Source organism: Orycteropus afer, unplaced genomic scaffold (assembly GCF_000298275.1).
Source record: "Orycteropus afer afer isolate SDZICR_OR568_19922 unplaced genomic scaffold, OryAfe1.0 scaffold00173, whole genome shotgun sequence".
In the NCBI taxonomy this organism is placed as follows: domain Eukaryota; kingdom Metazoa; phylum Chordata; class Mammalia; order Tubulidentata; family Orycteropodidae; genus Orycteropus; species Orycteropus afer.
In genome coordinates this window covers 340,188-364,110 of record NW_006921760.1, presented here as the reverse complement: position 1 = coordinate 364,110, position 23,923 = coordinate 340,188, and the positions used below count along the sequence as shown (strand labels likewise).

Genomic DNA, 23,923 nt, shown 5'->3' with positions numbered 1-23,923 from the left:
TAAGGAAGTACATATTTTATTTTCCTAAAAGTTTCTCAGTTTAAGTAAACATATTTTATATATTTTTTCCTAGGTGTATCTCAACTTAAGTAAACTTATTTTACAGAAATTTAAAACTGAAGCTTTTATAGTTTAGATTACTGGTTTAATGGTAACTATTGCTTCTGCAATAATTATGACAGTTAGGAGTTGGTTTTAAAAGCCATCTTCCTGTCAGGATGTACTAAACAAAAATTAAGATCTAATCCTAAAATGATTTTGAAGGAGGCTTTTATGAAATGATCCAACCTGACACTTTAGTGGAGGCTGGCTGGCTTGGGTCAGGTCAGGCCCATGCAGGTGCCCTTCGAATGGAGCGTGAACATCATGAGCTCTGTCCTCTTGTCTTGAATGCAAGGGGTGAAGAACGCAGACTTGAGTGAGCTGCAGGAGATTGCCTCTGAGCCTGACAGCACTCATGTGTACAACGTTGCTGAATTTGACCTGATGCACACTGTTGTGGAGAGCTTGACCAGGACTGTCTGCTCCAGAGTAGAAGAACAGGACAAGGAAATGAAAGGTAAAACCCATAACACAGAGTGCTGGTTTGGTGGAGGGAGATAGCACCTGCACAGAAGTCTCTCATGGTTATGGAAGTTTTTGGTGTTTTTCATGTTGCCTTCTGAATCGAATCTTTCAGTCCCCTAACACCTGATCATCACTATAGAAAATGCAGTATATGGGCAGGCTTTGTGGGTGAGAGGGAAACATCAGATGATTTTCTCTGTGATGTTACATTTAGAGCATCTTTTTTTTTTTTTAAATTAAACTTTTAATATTGAGTTCACTGTAGACTCACATACATATACCAGAGATAATATAGAGAGATACTGTCTATACTTTAACCTGCTTCCCCCAATGGTGGCATCATGCAAAACTATGGTACTACAGTATCACAACCAGGATATTGAACTGATACAGTCAAGAGACAGCACATTGCCACCACTGGCAGAATCTTGTTGTAGCCCTCCATAGGCAAATACCATACATCACAAGCACTTTGCTCTTACTGCTCTCTTCTTAACCCCTGATGACCATTAATGTGTTCTCCATTTCTATCATTCTTTCATTTCAAAAATGTCACATACATACATGGAATCATGCAATTTGTAATCTTTTGAGATTGGCTTTTTAATTTCAGGATAATTTCCTAGAAACTCATCCAAGTTTTTGTGTCATTCCTTTTTATTGCTATGTAGTATTCTTGAGTATGAATATACCACAATTTATTTAACCATTCAACCCTTGAAGAACATCTGGGTTGTATCCTATTTGGAAAGAAAGCTGCTATGAACATCTGTACACAAGTTTTGGTATGAGTTTTTTTTGGTCCTGTTTCTCAGGAAGGGACTCAGAAGTGGAATTGTTGCATCATATGAAAGTTGCATGTTTAGTTTCTTAGGAAGCTTCCAAACTGTTGTCCAGATTGGCTGTATTATTTGACAATTCCACCAGCAATGGATGAGTCATCCAGTTTCTATGCATCCTTGCCAACATTTACTATTGTTAGTCTTTTTTGTTTTAGCTATTCTGATAGGTGGTGGTATCACACTGTGGTTTAATTTGCATTTCCTGGTGGCTAATGATGTTTAACTTTTTTTCATGTGTTTAATTGCTATGTGTATATCTTCTTTGGTGGAATGTTCACTTCCATTTGGGTTTTTGCTATTGTTTCCTTGTTTTTCTTTTTACTGTTGAGTTTTTTTTTTTTTTTAAATTCATCCCCCAGATACTAATATTTTGTTGGATATGTGATTTGCAGATATTTTCTCCCAGTCTGTAGTTTGTTTTTTCATCCTATTAAGATTTAAGTAGGACAAAATTTAAAAATTTTGATGAAGTCTGACTTATGATTTTTTTATTTTATAGATAATGTTTCTGGTGCCATGTCTAAGAACTCTTTGCCTGGCCCCACATGTTGACAGTTTTCTCTGATGTTTTTTCTAAATGTTTCATAGTTTCATGTTTTACATGTCATCCATGATCCATTTTGAGTTAATTTTTGTAGAAGCTTTGAAGTTTAGTTCAAGGTTTGTATCTTGCCTATGGATGGCCACTTGCTCTGTTTCCATTTGTTGAAAAGACTGTGTTTTCTCCATTGAATTGCTTTGCTCTTTTGTCAGATATCTTTTGGGAATTATTTATGTACATACATTTTATTTCATCTCAGATGTCCATCTGTCTCAAATCTTCATGGAGTCATTTGCTTTAACATGTATGTGACACACACGAAGTGCTTATGTAGTATCTAACTCATAGCAGACATTCAATATATCAGTTCTTTTTTTCACTTATTGGCGATTTGTTGTATTGATGTCTTCACTATAGAGGTTGTCCTCTGATGCTTAAAAACACAGGCTCTGTTGTCAAGATGTGCCTGGACATCAATCTTAGCTCTGCTGCTTAACTTCATTATGCCTTGGTTTTCTCACCAAGAAAATGGGGACAATTATAGTAATATTGGGAATTAAATGATATAAATAGCCTATAAGCATACCTTTATATATAATGTACATAATTAATGTTGGATTACATTGTACTATAGCAATATCTTCATCTATGGAATTTTCTTGCATCAGAGATTATGTTTTATTTAAGTTTGTATCCTTGGAACCTAGCATATTACCAGGTATCTAACAGACACTTAGTGGTTTGAATGAACAAATGCAAGAATGAACAACTTGTTGAGGAAGAAGTCATTCTAGTAATAAGTCAACTTATCTAGAGATAACAGTCTTAGAAGCAGCACAATGTCAGTAGTCACTTCTGACTGATGGGATTTCCTAGATTCAAGAATAACTTTGGGGAAGAGGATTATTCTATTTGTTTATTTTTTATTTAGCCTCAGCCCTTGCCACCGTTGGGCCACCTATGGAGCTGATTACTTCTGAAGTCACTGCCAGAAGCTTTGTGGTTAACTGGACTCATGCCCCAGGAAACGTGGAAAAATACAGAGTAGTGTACTATCCGACCAGGGGTGGAAAACCAGACGAGGTAATGCCTGTTGCTGTCAAGTTGTTTCTGCCTCATAGTGCCTGTCTCAGTGATCTCGTGCTGCTTTCACAGAAATACCACAGGGGATGGCTTTAACACAGAGAAATTCATTCTCTTACAGTTTATGAGGCTAGAAGTCGGAATTCAGAGCACCAACTCCAGATGGAGGTTTCTGTCTCCGTTAGCTCTGGGGAAGGTCCTTGTTTCCTTTCAACATCGATGGTGCCCGAGTTCCTTGGAGATTTCCATGTGTCTTCATCAGTCTTCCCTTGGGTCTGGGAGGTTCTCAGGGCAGGGACCCTGTATCCAAAGGATGTACTCTGCTCCTGGCTTTTCTTTTTTGATGGTACTGAGGGACCCTGATTCTGCTCGCTTCTTTAATCTCTTTCATATCTCAAAAGACATTGACTCCAGATACAACCTAATCCTATAGAGTGTATCCTCTCATTAAGAAACCCGCCTCTAATTTGCCTCATAAGCATTATAGAGGTTAGGGTTTATAACACATAGGATAATTAGGTCACAAGATGGAAGATAATTAATTCAGATGACAAAACCGGATAATTAAATGATGTCACAAAATGGAGGATAATCACACAATTCTGGGAATTATAACCTAGCCAAGTTAACATATATTTTTTGGGGACACAATTTAATCTATGAAAGTGACCCTGTAAGGCAGAGTAGAACTGCCTCATAGGGTTTTGAAGGCTGTAATCTTTATGTCATCAGACTGCCACATCTTTCTCCCATGGAACAGCTGGTCGGTTTGAACTGCCAACTTTTCACTTAGCAACCGAGTGCTTTAACCACTGTACCACCAGGTCTCCTTAGACACAGTAATAAGGAGACAATATTTTTAAGCAGTTCTTTTCATTCTCTCAAGTCTTCTGGAATAGTGAGAACAAGAGAGTCATTTACATACAAAAAGGTTATTCTGCCAGAAGCGTTTCTGTGGGTCTGCTGTTCTCCTGTCTCTCGGGCTGTGTCTTTACACCTTTTCTTCTTACCTGTCCATCAGATTCCCTCAAAATTGGTCCAGGTCTCCGTTTCTTTTTTTCACTTTTTAAATTAATGATTTTTAACTGACCAGGACTCTCTTTTGCTGTTCATACATTCCCTTTTCTTTGGTATACTCTGGGATTTCTGCCTTAATAAAGTCTGTGTTTTTCAAATTATGTGATCACGTAATCTAGTCCTCCAGGGTTTGGAGTTTCTTGAACATTTGTGGGCAACAGTGCGATGGAGCAGCCACGATAAGGCAGCTGTGGCTGGCCTTGCTCATGAGTTGGCCAACCTACATGAGGATGCTTGTTGCCAGATGACTGGATCACTCTTGTTTCCTACCTTTGATACAGAAATTCAGAGGAACTATGATAAAACATGATGACATTTCCCTTTCTTTTTATTGTTCTAACCTCTGATTGACCTCAGTGTGTTTCACAACTTTTCCTGTATTATGGCATGATTTATGTTTTTTTGAAAGTGTTAGACAAGTAGATCATAGAATTTTAAATCATCTGGACTGAAAAACAAAAAAACAGAGTGCTTCCAATGGTTCTATCTTTTCATGACTAATAAATCTTTAAACTGCTTTCCAAAGCTCCATGGAACAAAATCACGTATCTACTATTAAGTGGATGTGAATAGGGTAATAATTGACTCACGAATGGCACAATTTCCATTAGATAAGTATTAATAAGGGACTTTTGGACACTTTCCATAATAGGAGCGCCACTTCATGTGGGAATTCAAGGAGAATTGACCACCATGGCACCATGTAGTAAAGAGGATGTAGCACAAATAAGAAAATATTTAATAAAAGGTTCTTGTTCCAGATATTTTTACTTCTTGATTTCAATACTGCAAGTATAAAATTCCATGCTCTCATTCTTTGAACTCTTATTCTTTAAACAGGTGGTGGTGGATGGTAGTGTATCTTCCACGGTGTTGAAAAACTTGATGTCTTTGACTGAATATCAGATAGCGGTCTTCGCAATATATCCCCACACCGCTAGTGAAGGCCTCCGTGGAAGAGAAACTACACGTATGTATTCTATCCCACTTCCACTTTTGTGTGGCATGGCCTAGGTGACCTTTTTCCTTTAAGTTGGAATTCTGTGTGGGCAGCATTGATAGGCATACTGAATCAAATTAATAGAAAATAGTTGTCATGCCCTACATAGTACTGGGTCTGTGCTATGGCAGACATTTTAAGGTGCTACGTCTTGAGAGGGAGTTAGAAAACTCTGACAAGATTAGGAGAGAGCAACATCTGTGGCAAAAGGTTCAAAGTATATTCATTTATTAAATGAATATGTAGTAAAAACCTATTATGAGCCAAGCACTGTGCTAGTTACACATGTATCCCATTGCCAAGTGGAAAATGAATGTTACAAAAGTCAAAAAAAATAAATCCAGGTGGTCCTCACTTGTCACGGCACCGTGTTAACTGGAGTTTGTGCATTTTGGTACCGAACCCTGACTTTGCACATTCCATCATAATGGAGAGGAGTGAGGACACTGCTCCAGCATGCATGGTAGTGTATAATGGGGCCGCATACAGTTACAGTCTTTGATGTGTATTCTGAAAAGAAGACCAAATAGTGATGTGAGAGAATATAGCAGGGAAAAGGGGAAGACCCTCAATGAGATGGATTGACACAGTGGTGGCAACGATGGGCTCAAGTACAGCAAGGTTTGAGGATGACACAGGACAGGGCAGTGTTTTGTTCTGTTGGCCATAGGGTCACTGTGAGTCAGAATTGATTTGACGGCACCTAACAACATAGGAAGCGTTCAGTAAGTGGAGGTTGTTGTTGTTGTTTTTTCATTATTTTCTCAGTGTATAATGATGGATGAGTTTTAACTAATTAAATCAGGGGCAGGAGAATGTGTGAGGGTGTTTGGGGAGGGTCCATGGAGAGTCTTCCAAGTAAAGGAGGCAACACATAGAGCAGAAGCATGGCAAACTTGAGTAATTAACAGAAGGGCACCTGATTAGGCTTCCAGAAAGTGAAGGGAAGAGGAGAGTGGTGCAATGAGGGTGGAGAGGTAGGCATGTTAGGCAGGGTGTAGGCCATGTGGAGGATTTTGTTATCTCCATGTGTAATGGTAAAATGCTGATGGCTTTTAAGAGGACTAATGAACTCTGAGGAGCTCTGGTGGTGTGGTGGTTAAACCATTTGACTGCTAACCAAAAGATTAGTGGTTTGAACCACCAGCTGCTGTATGGGAGAAAGATGTGGCAATCTGCTTCTGTAAAGATTTTCATCTATTGGAAAGTTCTGCTCTGTTCTAAAGAGTTGCTATGAGTCAGAATAGACTCAGTGGCAGTGGGTTTTGTTTCTTTGGAAGGTGCCCTGGTGATGCAACAGTTAAGTGGTTGGCTGCTAACTGAAATGTTGGTGGTTTGAACCCTCCCAGCAGGTCCATGGGAGAAAGACCTGACAATTCTCTACTTTAAAGATTACAAAAACCCTATGACACCTAGAAAGCCCTATGGGGAATTCTACTGTGTTTCATAGGGTTACTATGAGTCAGAATCAACTCCATGGCACCTATAAGCCATTGAAATAGATTTCCTTTTTTGAAAGATCACCAGATCAGCATTTATGTAACGTAGTGGGAGGTAGCAAGAGTGGGTAGAATGAGAGCAGTTAGGAGGCTGTTGCAGAGGACCAGGTAAAGACGGTGCTGCCAAGGACCAGACTGGCAGTAGGGAGGCAAAGAGAAGCGGGTGGGCTCAAGAGAGATTTAAATAGCGAGGGAAGTGTCAAGAAAGCCCAGTAGATTTCTGGAGCATGAAAATAAAGATCATAATATAACTAAAGATTTTTGAAAATCTATCCATGGAAGTTGTCAAGGAGCTTTGTAGCTTCCTACCCAATAGAATTTCAGTTTGTGGAAATTATGTTACATCTATGTTCGGTATTCTGTGTTCATTATTCTTATCATTGCAATTAAGACAAATTTCTGGATACTAATACTTCCTTATCTGGGCATGCTCATGATAATACACATATTGCAACACATACACACACAGGACAAGATAATTTTAAAACATCACAAATACTCATTCAGTCATTTAAAATATAAATTTTATATATAAATATAAATATATAATATAAATTCAGTTCCTATGGTGTACTGGACACTATGTAAAGATGAACAAAAACTCTGCCTTCTGGTTGAACAGCAACAATGTAAAAAATTCCCAGCAGCAGCTACCATTGCTTACTGCTTGACAACTGCTGGGCACAGTCTACTTTCTCAGTAGATTGTTGGCTTTAGCCCTGGTGAAAACCTGTGAGGCTATTGTTACAACCCCAGCTTTGCAAGAAGATTTCAGATATAATCCCTGCCTTCAGGAATTTTTTTTTTTTTTCCTCCTCAATCCCATTGTTCTTCCCCTCAAGTCTGGCCCAACTTATTTCTTGATTATTCCACTTTCCGTTTGATGCTGACTTAGTCATGCCCCACTACTGATTAAATGTGTCAATGAGCATTCTAACTCATTCTCAGCGTTTCATCCACGCATTTGTTCATCCAGCCACACATTCTGTCATTGAGTAAATGACCCAAAAGGCATTTTTAATGGCTGCCACATGCCAGATTCTGTACTTCTCATGGGTGGTGTAGTGTCCCTGCCCTTGACTGACTCCCAGAGAACCATGTCCATCACTGTAGTGGGATCTAAGAAAACTACAAGAGGCCGTCCCTGGTTTCAAAGCATTCACCAAGTTTACCCTCCCAGCAAGCCTTTTGTGATTTATGTGACCAGATTTAAGTAGGAACATTATCTGAGCAGTAAACCATGCTCACTTTGTAAACACTGGTACATGGATACTTTGAAATACACAAGCACATTTATAAATAGCTGAACATTTAAAAGAAAATTTCCTCTTGCAGTTGCATTACCCATGGCTGCCGACCTTGAACTTTATGATGTGACAGAGAACAGTATGCGGGTCAAGTGGAACGCAGTGGCTGGGGCATCAGGGTACTTGATCCTCTACGCGCCTCTCACCGAGGGTCTGGCTGGGGATGAAAAGGAGGTAACCATCCACTGTGCACTGGAGCCTAGAGTCCTTGACTTCCTTCACATAATTTTACTATAACAATTCAATATGTGAAATTTAGAAAATTCAGATAAGCAATTGGAAAAAACCCAAACCGAAAAAACACTTGATTGGCAACCTACTTCCGTAGTGATAGCTCCTTGGAAACCCAAGGAGGGGTCGCTATGAGTCGGGTCTGACTCGACGGCTCATAACAACAACAACAATCCCAGCACCTAGTGATAACCATTGGTAATATTTATTTAACAGCTTTTTTTATTTTTAAAAATAAATTTTAAGAATTATGTATTTTGTTGTTTTTCTGAGAATATACACAGCAAAACATACATCAGTTCAACCATTTCTATAGTACCGTTCAGTGACACTGATTATGTTCTTTGATTGTGTAGCCATCCTCACCTTCCTTTTTTGAGTCGATCCTCCCTCATTACCACAAACACACTGTCCTCTAAGGTTCCTGTCTGATCTTTCGAGTTGCTGTTGTCAATTTGATGCCATATGGATAGTTCTTAAAAAAAGCAGAATACTCAAAGCAGATGTTTTTACTAGCTAAGCTAAACTATTGCTTGATTTTTTGAAGACTTTAGGGATTATTTTTGGTTTAAGAGTTAAAGACGATCTCAGGGCAATAGTTTCAGTTGTTCATCCAGCCTCTGTGGCTCCAGAAAGTCTTGATTCCATGAGAACTTAAAATTCTGTTCTGCATTTTCTCCCTTTTGTTTAAGATTCTTACATAGAATCTTTGAGGAAAATGCTCAGTAATGATAACCAGGCACCATCCAATTCTTCAGTGCATTTTAATACAACCAATGGGGTGATTACTATAATATTATTTTGTAGCCTGCTGTTTTCATTAAGTTCATTGTGAATATTTTTCTATGTCCTTAAACAATTTTCTATATAGTCATTTTTAATGCCTGTGGAGTACTCTTGTTGGCTTCTATCATAATTGTATGTTTAATTAATTCCATGTTACTGGGTGGTTTGCTATACTGATAATGTCATTGTGAATATTTTTAATTATGCATCATTGCATGGTCACCTGCCTATTAGGGTAAATTCCTTGAAATGGAGTTTTTTTTTCAAAGGTTGTGCAAATTATTAAAGCTTATACTAGATATTTCCAATTGGCTAAAGAAAATTCTTATAATTTATACCACTATATGTATTGCATGAGTGACTGTTTTCCCCCACACACAATTTTAATTTTTTACTAATTTGAGATGTAGATAAATATATGTTAATTTTTTTTGCATTATTTCACATACTGCATCAAATGATTTAGTTCTGACTTTCAATTTCTAGAGGCAGTTGCTAAAATGTAGACAGTTAAGGATTAAGGAGAATATATCTGTGACACTTGGAAATGCTTTGACCAGGCAGGTGGAATGGATGAACAAGGCAGAATTGGAACTTGGTTCTGAAAAGCTGCCAGAAACCTGCCACTTAATGACAGAAGTCTTTAGGGCTAAAAATATGATTAATTTGAGGTAAAGAACAGAAAATTGGCCACATACATCCTTTTATTTCCAGAGTTTAGACAGCTTTTACCCCTTTGGATTTCATGTTTATCTGAATTATTTTGGCAGGTGAGAGGCTTAAAAAAGGATGCTAGAGAGATGTTCAACCTCACTAGGAAAGAGTGAGGTAAAAAAGTTGGTACCCAACACGTTAGAAAAATTGGTAAGTGGGTTACACGTCAACATCAAGGTGGAGAAAGATTGAGAAAGGACATCTGTGTTACCCAAATATATTCTTTTTTCAAAAGAACATCAGAAATCAATATGGCAAAATAGTGACTATTTATTACTTCTGAGTGGTAGGTGCATCAGGGTATATTATATTATTATCTATGCATTTATATATGTTGACATATTTCAAATTCTTTTTTTTTTTGAAAAATTAACTTAAAAATAACACCAGCCATTGTGTGACTATCTATAGAGACTTTTTTTTTTTCTTCTTTTCAAAACATAAACTATCCTATTACTTTTCGCACAACACAGAATATTAGCTAGTTTGACTGATGCCAGGGTCAGTGAAGTTATCCCAGAATCAAAAAGTGAGCTGCCAAGTTGGGCATCAAAATGAGTTTGTCTCTTCTGAATACAGCAAGGGGCTTTCAGTCTGCTAGACAGGCCTCCTTGTTGAATGGGGCAGCCCAGCTGGTCCAGCTCAGTTAGGCTTGAGACAAAGACCAGGCAGGCATCCAGCCAGGGCACGGGTAAGAATGAGACAAGCGGTGACAGAGGCCCATGTGGCTTGCCTCAAGCATGTTGGCCTGGAGCTCACACTCTTTCTAGAGAACATTTCTCATTCAATTTCACCCGCACTCTTTTGGGTACCATGTGCTTGATCTTGTTATTCAGGCTGCAGTTGCCATTTGTCCAGATGTAAAGAGTTACCCTAAATGGCATGTGAGAGTATGTTCAGTTTTATCTGGGTCCATAGTATCTGTTCCTAATTTACAACGGCATGAGGCAATTGAGAAGGTTATGATGAAGAGATTGTGAGGAGACACCTTGTCTTATTCCACAAAGCTCCCTGTTACTCAGTTCCAGTCTGTTCAACATTAATAATAAACATTGGCAAATGATCTGATGAGTGTGTTCTCTTCAGATGAGAATTGGAGAAACCTACACAGATATTGAATTGCGGGGGTTGCTGCCCAATACGGAATATACAGTCACCATTTATGCCATGTTTGGAGAAGAGGCCAGTGATCCGGTTACAGGACAAGAAACAACATGTGAGTAGTTGAGTCATTCAGATGAAATGCTGTAACAACAGCCCAATAAGTGTTGAGATTCTTAATTGGAAATACTACCTTCTTAAGAGCTGATTGTAACTTAAGAAAAAGCCTATCTTATTTTGGTAAAGTAAATGTATGAACTAGAACTGAACTTCAGCTTCATAGATGATTCCTCTAGATAATTAATCCTCTGTCTAAATCCAAATGCTAAGGCAGAATATTGGACAACAGTATTGGCTTTGAGTCAGAGTAGCCAGGTTCAAATCCCAGCTCAGTTGTATTTTAGCTGGGTGACCATGGGCAAGGTATGCAACTGTTTTGAATCTGCAAAAGTAAGAAAAATAATCTTACATCATGTAGTTGATATAAGAGTAAATACAGTAGCATATGTGAAAGCACTTAGCGTATAATGGCTCACTCTTTTTCCCCATGATTTATATCAAATTTACAAACTTTTTTTCTAAAAATCTTTGCTGTCCTTCTTATCTGAGACCATGATTATTACTATAATTAATTTTGTTTTGAATTGAGTATAATTTTTGTTGGCAAGTCTAGTTTGAGATAAATGTAAAGAATTCATAATTCTTTCATGAAATATATATATTCATCTTTATTTTTTCATCAAATATGATGTGGACACAATGCTACTGGAGCATACTAACAATTCTTGTCACATATCATTAAAAACGTGACTCTGTTTATGGCTTTTTGAAGCAAAAGAAAGTACAGGGAAACTTGAGGGTCTTGCTTTGGCTTTTGACCCTTGGAGTTTGCTGGGAAGTGAGTAGTAGACATTCTGCAGTGCCTTTGTCTCTAAGATTCTACTTGGGAAGTTACACATGTTTAATACATGTTAAACATGTACATGTTTAGTACATGTTTAATGATAAGGAAAGAAGTGCCCCATCTATCCTTTCTTAGTGGAGGCTGTGTTGCTCTTACTCTTCAGAGAATGAGCAAAGTGATTAAAGCAACAGACGAACAAAAACTGAGAGTCCAAGGCTGAGGAAGGAAAGAAAGGAATGGGGCTAGTGTCTTACATCCCTCTTGACTTGGTGACTTTGGGGACTCTGTTGATTTGAAAGAAGTTTGATTTCCCAACTGGCCATCTGACTTAGACTCAGAATGTTCACTGCTTTTTATGTTTCTAAAAAATAGTCCTGGGTCTTTAGTAGTTGATTAAAAAAGATGTCATGGGTACTGTCCTGAGACTGACATTTTTATGCACAAAGGAAACTAGCTGGACATTGTTCTACTTATTGCCAGATTTAACTCAGCTTCACAAAATGTAGAGGTAAGTGTGTGTAACACTAATTATTTTGCTTTTCTTTCTTCTACGTGTTCCCTCTGACCTTTAAGTATTAACAAGGTCACTAAGTCCTACAAGCCCTTTATTATCAAAGAATCAATATGTGTTGAATTAATGAAAAGTATTGGCCATCATGCTTCATGGTTGTGGCTAATAATTATCATTACTGATCTTTATAGTTTTGGCTCTGCTTGCTGTACAAGGATTTAGTTGAACTTGTGTGTGTGTGTACGTGCACATGCATGTGCATCTTTGTGGATGGAGAGAGAGAGAGAAATAAAGACAGAGAAAGTTTAGCACACTGGTTAACATCACAAACACTGGAATCAGTTGCCTCAGTTCAATTCTAACTGCTCTTTTGCTGTTACTATGTGACCTTGGCTAAGCTACGTAATATTTCTAAGCCTCATTAAATCCTTCCATTAATTAGTCTTTGAAATTAGGATTACAGTTATCACCTTTCTGGAGATCTGTATTATGGTGATAATTGTAATTCTATCTTTAAAGTCTAATTAATGAAAGGATTTAATAAAATAATCTCTGTTATGTGCCAGACTCCTGGAAAGCACTCAATAAATGTTAACATTAATTCTTATAAATTTGTAAAGGCTAGTGATACTTTCAAGGATTATTGATATTTTTAATCCATTGAATCAGAAGGGGGTCCTTGAAGCTTTTCCAAAAGACTATGAAATTGATAGTTAGGAATCTGTAGAAATACCGACACCTCTTTAAATAATTTCAATACAACACCAAAGTGTTGTGTTTATGTTTGTTTGTTTATTTGTAAATTAGTTTCACAAATATCCTATGATTTATCCAGGGCAGGTAATTACCCATTCATTCAACATATATTTTTTGAATACGTGGTATGTTAGGGATAAAGCAGGGAACAAAATTGAGCCAAATTCCCCAATTCCTGAGATTATAATATATTGGAGGAGAGATAATAAACCAATAAATGTGCAATGTAAAAAATAAGGTGGGAAGGAAAATAGGTGATGTTGCGATGGAAGAATTATCTTAAATAAGGTGATCATGTAAAGCCTTACAGAGAAGGTAGCATATATTCAGACACCTGCGACAGGTGAGGACATGAGCCATGTAGCTATTTGGGAGAACAGCATTCGAGACAAAAGCAGTAACAAGCCTTATGTGTCAACATGCTTGGTTCCAGGACCAGAAAAGATGCCAGCGAATGGTATGAGTGAAGGGAGAGTGGTAGGAGAAAGGGGTCAGAAGGTGGCAGAGGGATGGGTATGGAGGCCCTCATGGACCATTGTAAGGACTGTGATTTACATTGAGGAATGTGGGGAGACATTTGGAAGGTTCTGTGCAAGGAGTGAACTGACCTTATTTTTTAAAGGATCTCTGGCTGTTCACTTGAGAGTAGCTGCATTGGGCAGAAATGGAAGCAGGGACATCAGCTGGAGGCGATGGCAAGGTTTTCAAGGCACGAAGGAATAGTGGCTTCCCAAGATGGTAGCAGCGCGGTCAAGAGAAGTGATCAGATTGTGAATATACAAGGAAGGGATCACTGAGGGGTGGGAAGTGGGCTGTGAGAGAAGAAGGGATCCAGGATGATGCCAAGGTTTTCAGCCTGAGCAATGAGAAGAAGGGAGTTTCCCTTCACTCAGAGGGAAAGACTGAGGGAGGAGGGCATTGAAGGAGGGGATGGATTCAGTAGTCAGTTGGGACATGTTAAGTTGGAGATGCCTACTGGATGTCCAAGTGGAGATGACAAATGGGCTTCTCCCTCAATTTGCACATGGGAAGTCATGGAGCAGAGAAGTAGAATGGCTTTGCCAGTGTCACACTGTGGTTGAGTGGGATAGCTAAGACTTGATTCCAGGTGTCCGGGTTTTGAGCCAGCGGCTTACCTATTTGTATCAAGTTACAACAACAGTTCTGAGTGGAGAAAAAAGGCACAGAAAATGTACCAAAATCTTTTTCTTTCTTAAGCAGGTGTAACTTATTCCTACTATTTGTTCCCTACAAAGAAATCTCTTTTTCTTTATTAGAGCACTTTGTTTATTTTTTGTGAGACAATTCACTGGTTATTTTAGGGTTATAAGTTATTCCCTGGTTGGTTATTTTTCATATGTAAGTAGTTCAGAAGGCAAGGTGGTTGCTTCTTGTCTTTCTTACATATATGTTATTTAAATTTTTAACTTTTTTTCTATTCCATTTACTGCAAAGTGCCTTTAAGTCCACCAAGAAACCTGAGAATCTCCAATGTTGGCTCTAACAGTGCTCGATTAAGTTGGGACCCCACCTCAAGGAAGATCAGTGGTTATCGAATTGTGTATAACAATGCTGATGGGACTGAAATCAATGAAGTAAGTGGTAGCATATGAAGTATATTTTTCTGACTGGTTATGTGTTAGTTATCTATTGCTGCTTAACCAAATATCCCAAGACATAGTGGCTTTAACCAACAGTTACCATTTATCTCTCACACTCTGTGCCTCAAGAATGCAGGAGAGGCCTGGCTGTACAGTTCTGACTTGGGCTCATTCATGAGGTTGTAAGCAGATAGTGGTTGGAATTGGCACCATCTTGAGGGTTTCTTTACTTGCCTGGCCTGGGAAGACTGGAAAATCTGGAGGCTGGAAGAGTTCTCTAGATCTCTAAGTTGATTCTTTACATGATCTACCCAGCATGGAAGCCTCAGGGGGTGTTTTTTACTTGTTGGCTCAGGAGCCTAAGACATGTGTCCAAAGAGAGAGTGAGCAAGGAGAAGGCTGTATTGCCTTTTATGATTCAGCCTTAGAAGTCATAGGATAACTGCTCTGCTGTACTCCATTGGTGTAAGAAATCCCAGCCCCTGCCTGGATTTAAGGCTGGGGGGAGCTCAAATCCCACCTCTTGTGGGGGGCTTGCCAGTCATGTTATCAAAGGAGTCTGTAGGATGGGAAACATATATTAATGTGGTCATTTTTTTGAAGATGCCATCTATCATGGGAGGATGAGGCTGGAGATGTATGTGTCTTTGTAGAAGTAATGGTGTAGTTTTTCTAGTTTGTCCCTCCACTTTTGGGTAAGCTGGCATCTGAAGGCCCTTAGTCAGATGAGCTTAAATTGAAAAATGAAGAATGCAAGTTTATGCAAAAAAACAAAAACACTTTCAAGTCGTAGACATTATGAAACCAATGAAATACCTTGCACACAGTGTCTAATATTTTTAGAAATTCTTTCCTTGGGAATATGTTTCACAGGATAAATAATAGCAAAGTTATTTTCAGTTTTTCCTTATCTTGGTCCAAGAAGCTATGATAAAGAGGGAGATATGTTGGATTACATCATTTATATTTTCTGACAAAATAAAGCAAATAGTTTCATAAAGTCTTTCCTACAACTAAATCCAATGAGTATTTTATAGAATGCACCCTCCTATGGGTCATAGGTAATGGATGGACAGCTTCTATCCATTTGCCAGTGATATAGAAACGTGTCTTAATGGATACGTCTTTTATACCACCTTCATAAATCCTGAGGACAGATTTTTCTAATGAAGCTGGGATATTTTGGACTAGATGCTTAGTTTTTGAAAATAGGAGCTTGGAGTAGTAACACAATTAAAACCCAAACCACCAATCTAGATAGGTCTCTCTTTGTCACCAATAATGACAAACTACTTTCATAAAGGTTACAAATTCAGCTGTGTAGGATTATCTGCTTGATAATGTAAATGAATGAAGCAGGCCATTGAATGTGTAGGAGAGAAATACACTGTTTTTCTTGAAACCTGAGGCTCACTTAGCTGTATTTTGTAGTCCAACCTTTGGGACATGAATACACAGGAAATTCTCCACTAGCTATAAGACAAACAACAATTCAAGATTGATGATAAGTGATGATGGATACTTAGCGTCAAAGACAGCAACGCTAGGGAGTGCTGGGGACTGATGAGAGGGTGTTTCCATCCAAGGGGCCTCCAGTGTTAGTGGCTACGGATTGCTGCTGCAAAGAAATCCAGGCCTAGAACTGCTCTACCTTCTGACTGGGGAGGAGACCCTGGGAATTTCTACTATTATGTGAATCTTACCACTTTTAATACATTGGGTCATTAAACAACCAAAATAACACAACTCTATTTACTGGTCAGTGTTAGTTTATATAAATCATCTTTCTTTGGAAACAATTTTTAATACAACAAAAATAAGTTTTCATATGTATATCCATTTTATTTACACACTTAATTGTATGATATAATAATAAATTATAGCTGTGCCTTCTTCTGGTATTCTGAACGATTTGCCTTTATATAAAATGATCCCAGATGAATCTATCTGTTGGGAATGTGCGTGTGCTTTTTGGTAGTGTTTTCTTACAATTTCTAATTTGTATTGTGCTGGGAAATTAGAAAAGTATGCTTCATAAATGGTCTCTGAATGAAAATCTGAGAACATTTTATATGAGTTAATTGCATCAACTATGGGTTTTACAACATTTGGTTTGACTGATGTGTGTGTGTGTGTTTGTGTGTGTTCTTTTTTTTTTTCTAAATTGTGGTTTGAGTGAAAGTTTACAGAGCAAATTAATTTTCCGTTCAACAATTTATATGCATTTTATAACATTAGTTGCTGTTGCCTTGATGCCATTCCCATCATGATAGACTTATGTTTGTGTGATTCAAAATGGCCAATACCAGTCCATTTCAGTTCATTCATGCCTAGGATATTCATCTATATGTGTTCCATTTCATTTTTGATGACTTGCAGTTTTCCTAGATTCATCCTTTGTCCATTCTACATTCAGATTAATAATGGATCTTTACAACTGTTTTTTCTCATTTTGAGGCATACCTCATCAGAAAAAGAAGGTCCCAAAAGCTTTACTCCATCCATGTCATTAAGATTGTCTCTATTTTGAGGAGGTAACTCTTCCCGTCACATTTTGAGTGCCTTCCAACCTGAGAGACTCATCTATCAGACAGTGTTCTGCTTCTATTCGTAAGGTTTTCTCTGGCCATTTTTTCAGAGCTAGATCACTAGGTCCTTTTTTTCAGTCTGCCTTAGTCTGGAAGCTTCACTGAACCTGTCCATGATGGATGATCCTATTGGTATTTGAATACCAGTGGCATAGCTTCTAGCATGACAGCAACACACAAGCTACTATCGTATGACAAACTAACAGACAAGTGCTGAAATACTACTTCCCTTAATTTTGGAATATATCATTTTAAGGGTGAATATTACTACTAGATTTTGCTTAAATTTTATTTATTTCAACTTCTGTTTACAGATAATGCAGTATTGGGTTTTTAGGAAATTTTACTCCAAAACATTCTGAAATAAATTTTCTGATGTCCCAAATAAATTTGATTTTAAAAGCTATCACCTTAGACTCAGTCACTTGATATTTCTCTACTTCCTTATCCTCCCCAACTCCCTTCTTCCCTCTTTTCCTGTTTCTTTCTTCTACTCTGGCTCTTTCCTTCCTTTCCTTTTCCTTCTCTCTCTTTCCTGCATTACTCCCCACACCCAGAGGAGGAAACATGGCACAGGGCATTTAAACAATGTCTATGTTTCTAAATTTTATTGATTTTGTTGTTGAGGATATAAACAACAAAACATACACCAACCATTTCTCTATATACATTTCAATGACATCGATTACATTCTTGGAGTGGTGCAACCATTCTCACCCTCCTTTTGAGTTGTTTCTCCCCCATTAACACAAACTCACTGCCCCTAAGGTTCCTATCTAATCTTTCCAGTTGCTGTTGTCAGTTTGATGTCATACAGATTGTTCTTAAACAGATGTCTGCATTGATGGTGATAATGACAGTGACTAACACTGTTGAGTGCTTAGTGTGGTATGTCAGGCATTGTTCTGAGCACTTTAGGCAGCAACTCATGTAATCTTTACAGAATCAAATTATCATGAAAGCATAACTTGTCAGTTAAGCAAGGGAGCCATCAGATTGCATGCACTGTGAAAGGACTAGGGGCAATGTGTGAACATGACAGGGAGTTTAGTGCTGCCATTTGACTTTCATAAATGCAAAGGCTGCAGTTGAGACTGAGAGGCAGCCAGCGATGCCACAGCAACTGAACTGAGCAGAGCCCAAGTCTATCACTGCTCACCATGGACTGTCCATGTTTCTCCCAAAAGTCAGCTGAAGTTAAGTTTTTAGCTAGACTATTATATTAATTATTCTCAAAATACTTGCATAACAATTGGTTATCATTTTCTCAGATTCTTGTCCTATATCTTAAAAGTACTAACAAATAAAATTGGTTCCAATAGCTTAAAACTTATCACAACTTTAATAAAATTAAATGATATTTAAATGTTATCATTGGATGAAACAAAATCATCAATGCTGAAATAACATAAAATATTATTGAACTGCTTTAGTAAATAAACTGGATCTTCTTAAAGATAAATATTCACAATATGGATGTGTGTTTTCCCCTTGGAGTCTTTTTGCATACTAAGAAATTTTTATTTTAAGTGTTTTCGTGTGTTTGTTTGATATCTTTGCAAAATTCCTATTTGTCACAAATTTGAAATGAGGTCAAGGCTAAACTACACATCCAGTTAATAGTTCTTTGGGCTTCAGATTCCTTGTTTATGAAATGCTTGTTATAACCTCAGAGGGTTTGGAGGTGATTGCTAAATAAGATGATGTATATAAAAACCCATGACACATAGTGAATGCTCAATAAATCTTAGCTATTACAATTCAAGGAGCTCTAGTTGTGCTGTGGTTAAAACATTGGGGTGCTAAGCAAAAGGTTGATGGTCCAAGCTCACCAGCTGCTCCTCAGGAGAAAGATGAGGCAGTCTGCTTCCATAAAGATTTACATTACAGCCTTGGAAACTCTATGGGGCAGTTCTACTCTGTCCCATAGTGTCACTATGAGTTGGAATCAACTCGATGGCAGTACACTGGGTTTGGTTCATTACAGTTCAAAACAATGGATAGCAATATGCAAGTATAGTTTGGGAAAGTCTATCTTGAGCTCATATTTTAAATGTAGATTTGTTTGTTCTGTGAGTTAAATAATGAAGCCATCCTGTAAATGGTGTTTAAGAGCTTGAGACTTGGAGTCTGAAAGATTTGTGATTCAGTTTTAGGTATTGCTGGCTTTCCTTTGGCCGAGTTCTTTAACTTTTCAGAGTCTCGTTTTTTGTATCTTCCAACTAGGGATCATAATTAGCTGCTCAGTAGGGTCATGGTAGGGATTCAGTGAGTTATTGCTTGGAAAATGTGCACACGGTGCCCAGGCTTGATTAAACACTAAGTGCTAAGAATTACTGACAATGTTATCAGGCCCTGATTCAGAAGAAGATAATAAATTTTTCTAGTGAACCCACACTCCAAAATGTAGTAGCTTAAAATAACAACCCAAGGTTATGCAATTTGGGTAGGCTTAGTGAAGATAGCTTATCTTTGTTCCACATAGTGTCAGCCAGGGCAACTGACGTTTATCTGGGAGAGTAAATGAGCTAGAGCTTCCAAGATGACTCTACTCCCATGTTTGGCACCTCAGTGGGAAGCTGGAAAGGGTGAGCTTGACTGGGCCTCTCTCCAGCAGAGTGTGGTTCAGTGTTCCAAATGGATGGGAATGGAAGCTCCTTAGTTCTCCAGGGTTGGCACTCTCATTTTAACCTGAAGTTGGCTCCTTAGGGATGCAGATAGGATCCCTGGACTGGCCCTTACTGTAGATGAGGGTAATAGTTGGAGCTGTTTGTCAGTTTGGCTGGGACACAATTCTGTGTGGTTTAAGCAATTGCGATGTGGGTTGTTCCAATGATGGGATCAGATGTATATGGTTTGAGCAGCCAATCTGTTGAAAGGGAGTTTCCCTAAGCATGTGGCCTGCTTCCAATATATTTATGGACATCCTGGGAAAAGAGACACTCTTCTGTGGATCGGGATTCTGTTGTGCTGCCTGCAACTGTCTATGAGCGAACAATCCACCCTTCAGCCTGAAGATCTTGGATTCGTCATTCATTGGAGTCAACAGCCAGTATACTGCCTGCCAACCTTGAGCGCCTCAACTCCTGCAGCTGCGTGAATCAGAAAAAGCCTCCAGCTTGACGTTTGATTCAAGAAGTTGGGACTTGCCAGCTTCTATAAGTGTGTGAACCATTTTCCTAAGATAAATTTCTCCTTCTGTCTCTCTCTCTATATAAGCTTTACTGGTTTTGCTTCTCTAGAGAGTCCAGTCTAACACATTTGGTACTGAGAGTGGTTCTAGAGAGACAGAATCATAAGGATGGGCTTCCTAAATTGGTTCTCCAATTTGATTAATCATCAAGGCACTGGTGACCCTGTCTCCATTAGTAAAGAGGGCCCTGCTTCTGTGGTGTGAGGTGGCAACATTAATATGCAAAATAACACCAACAATAGATCAGGTACTTTTGAGAAGTGAGTCTCTGGGTGATCGAATATTTGATACTTTTCGGCAATTTTGTCAGCATGAGGAGCATAAGGAAGCTGGTTGGTTGGTCCTACTTAGCCTAGACAAAGTGGTGAAAGAGCAAGATGAGCTCAGGGATGTTGAAGTTTAATCACCGCATAAAAGACCTCAATGTTCCCAGTTGTGCTCTGAAAGAAAGCCTTATTTCTCGTAGTCGTAGAGCTCATATTGCAAAAACCAAACCCAGAGTCTTATTGTAAGGGTGGCTGAATTACAATGCCAATTAAATTACCAACCCAGAATGGTGTCTGAAGTTAAAGTGAGGGCACTGATTGGGAAAAATGGGATCCTGAAACCTGGAATGGGAACATATGGGGAGATGGTCAGGAAGATCAGGGTGTGGAGGCTATAAATTCTGTTGAATCCCTCCCATCTGAAAGGATTACTGTAAACCCATCATCCTTCCACCTCAGTCTGATGGGATTAACCCAACTGTTCCTGCTGGGTTATTGCCTGAGGCAGAGGCCATGGAAGACATCCCTGAATGTTCTTAGGAACTGCCCCAACCACTCATTGTTGCTGCAAGACCTATAATTAAAGTTAAGTCCAAGTGATCCCCAAAAAGGTGACATACAAAGTATGACTGAGGAGGTACACTACACCCAAAAAGACCTGCTTGATTTTGCTAACATGTACAGACAGAAACCTGGAGAATATGTATGGGAATGGCTACTGAGGGTGTGGGATAATGGTGCAAGGAATGTAACATTGGATCAGTCTGAGTTTATTGATTTAGGCCCACTGAGTAGGGATTCTTCATTCATTGTTTCAGCTTGAAAGGTTAGGAAAGGATTGAATAGTTCATTTGGTTGGTTTACTGAAGCGTGGATTATGTGGTGGCCTACCTTAAGTCAACTTGAAGTATCAGACCTGTCTTTGTGTAAGCCCAGAGACTTAGGGAAATTGATCTGTTAGAATGTATTTATCAGATTAGACTCCTAGAGTCAGAAAGGAGAGTCTAGAAGACATGCCTTTCAACAGTATGATGAGGAATAAATTTGTGAAGGGAGCTCCAGCATCCTTGAAGACTGCTGTGATTGCTATTTTATGTAAGCCAGATTTGACAGTGGGAATTGCCCTAATAGAACTAAGACACATAACTATGATGGGCCTTATTGGACCCTGTGGTACTATGGGCCAAGTGGCAGCAGTTAATCAGCAAAGGCAAGGTGGGTGTGGTTACCATAATGGATAGCAGAGTCGGAACAGTAATCAGAATACTCTGACTCATGTGGAATTATGGCATTGGCTACTTGTGCATGGTGTTCCTAGTAGTGAAATATATGGCAAACCTACTAAATATTTACTTGATCTGTATAGACAGAAGAATTCTAGGTCATGTGAACAGCAGCAGCCTAGATTGAGTCATGGCCTCTCAATCCATTTCCAGACTTGAGTCAGTTTACAGACTCACAACCTCTTGAATGAAGGGGAGGCCGGGTTTCTTTGAGGAAGGACTCCACTACATTGCCAAAAATTTATAATATCAATCTTTCTCCCAGCCTTCCCCAAACAGATCTGAGGCCTTGAACTAGAGTGACTGTTCATCGGGGGAAAGGAAATAATCAGACTTTTTGGGGATTACTGGACACTGGCTCTGAACTGACACTAATTCCAGGATACCCAAAGTGTCATTGTGGCCCACCAGTCAGAGTGGGGGTGTATGGAAGTCAAGTTAGTGATGGAGTCTTAGCTAAGGTGCATCTCACAGTGGGTCCAGTGGGTCCCTGAATCCATCCAGTAGTGATTTCCCCAGTTCCAGAATGCATAATTGGAATAGATATACTTAGCAATTGGCAGAATTCCCATATTGGGTCCCTGACATGTGTAGTAAGGATTATTATGGTAGGAAAAGCCAAGCAGAAGCCATTAGAACTGCCTCTACCTACAAAAATAGTAAGCCAAAAGCAATACTGTATCCCTGGAGGGGTTGCCGAGATTACCACCAAGGACCTGAAGGAAGCAGGGGTGGTGATTCCCACCACATCCCCATTTAATTCACCTTTTGCCTTGTGCAAAAAACAGCTGGATCTTGGAGAATGACAGCAGATTATCATAAATTTAATCAGGTGGTGACTCCAATTGCAGCTGCTATTCCTGATGTGGTTTTATTGCTTGAGCTAATTAGTATATCTCCTGGTACTTGGTATGTTGCTATTGATCTGGCCAATGCCTTTTTCTCAATACCAATTTCAAAGGACCATCAGAAGCAGTTTGCCTTCAGCTGGCAAGGCCAACAGTATACTTTCACAGTCCTTCTTCAGGGGTATATCAACTTCCCAGCACTATGTAATAATTTAGTCTGTAGGGATCTTGATCACCTTACCCTTCCACAAGACATTACACTGGTCCATTATATCTATGACATTATGCTGATTGGACCTAGTAAAGAAGAAGTATCGATGACTCTAGACTTATTGGTGAGACATATGCGTGCTAGAAGTTGTCAAATTAACCCAACAAAAATTCAAGCACCTTCCACCTCAGTGAAATTTCTAGGGGTCTAATGGTGTGGGGCGTGTCAGATATTCCTACTAAAGTGAAGGATAAGTTATTGTATCTGGCTTCCCCTACAACTAAAAAGAATGAACAATATCTGGTGGGTCTCTTTGGATTTTGGAGGCAACATGTCCCTCATTTGGGTGTGTTGCTGCAGCCTGTTTATCAAGTGACTCGGAAAGCTGCTAGTTTTGAGTGGGGCCCAGAACAACAGAAGGCTCTGCAACAGGTTCAGGCTGCCGTGCAGCTTGCTCTGCTACTTGAGCCATATGATCCGGCTGATCCAATGGTGCTTGAAGTGTCTGTAGTAGATCGAGATGCTGTTTGGAGTCTTTGGCAGGTCCCTATCGGTGAATCACAATGCAGACCCTTGGGATTTTGGAGCAAAGCCCTGCCATCCTCTGCAAATAACTACTCTCGTTTTGAGAAACAGTTTTAGCTTGTTACTGGGCTTTAATAGAGGCTGAATGCCTAACCATGGACCACCAAATCTCCATGAGATCTGAGCTGCCCATCATGAACTGGATGTTGTCTGACCCACAGAGTCATAAAGTTGGATGTGCACAGCAGCACTCCATCATTAAATGGAAGTGGTGTATCAGAGATTGGGCTCGAGCAGGACCTGAAGGCACAAGTAAGTTGCATGAGGAAGTGGCCAAAATGCCTATGGTCTCCACTTCAGTCATATTATCTTCCCTCTCCTGGTCTGCACCTATGGCCTCATGGGGAGTTCCTTATGATCAGTTGACTGAGGAAGAGAAAACTTGTGCCTGGTTTACAGATGGTTCTGTGCAATATGCAGGCATCACTT

At 39.1% G+C, this 23,923-nt stretch overlaps 1 protein-coding gene across 1 annotated transcript in view; it reads left to right on the top strand.

Annotated features, from left to right (window-relative positions):
- Window positions 1-23,923, top strand: part of COL14A1 (collagen type XIV alpha 1 chain) — a 248,155-nt gene that overhangs the window by 61,402 nt on the left and 162,830 nt on the right. The window contains exons 8-13 of the mRNA XM_042781791.1: window positions 398-559; window positions 2,888-3,033; window positions 4,951-5,080; window positions 7,945-8,090; window positions 10,734-10,863; window positions 14,375-14,514. Of these exons, the coding sequence (XP_042637725.1) occupies window positions 398-559; window positions 2,888-3,033; window positions 4,951-5,080; window positions 7,945-8,090; window positions 10,734-10,863; window positions 14,375-14,514 (854 nt within the window). The remainder of the gene's footprint in view (window positions 1-397; window positions 560-2,887; window positions 3,034-4,950; window positions 5,081-7,944; window positions 8,091-10,733; window positions 10,864-14,374; window positions 14,515-23,923) is intronic.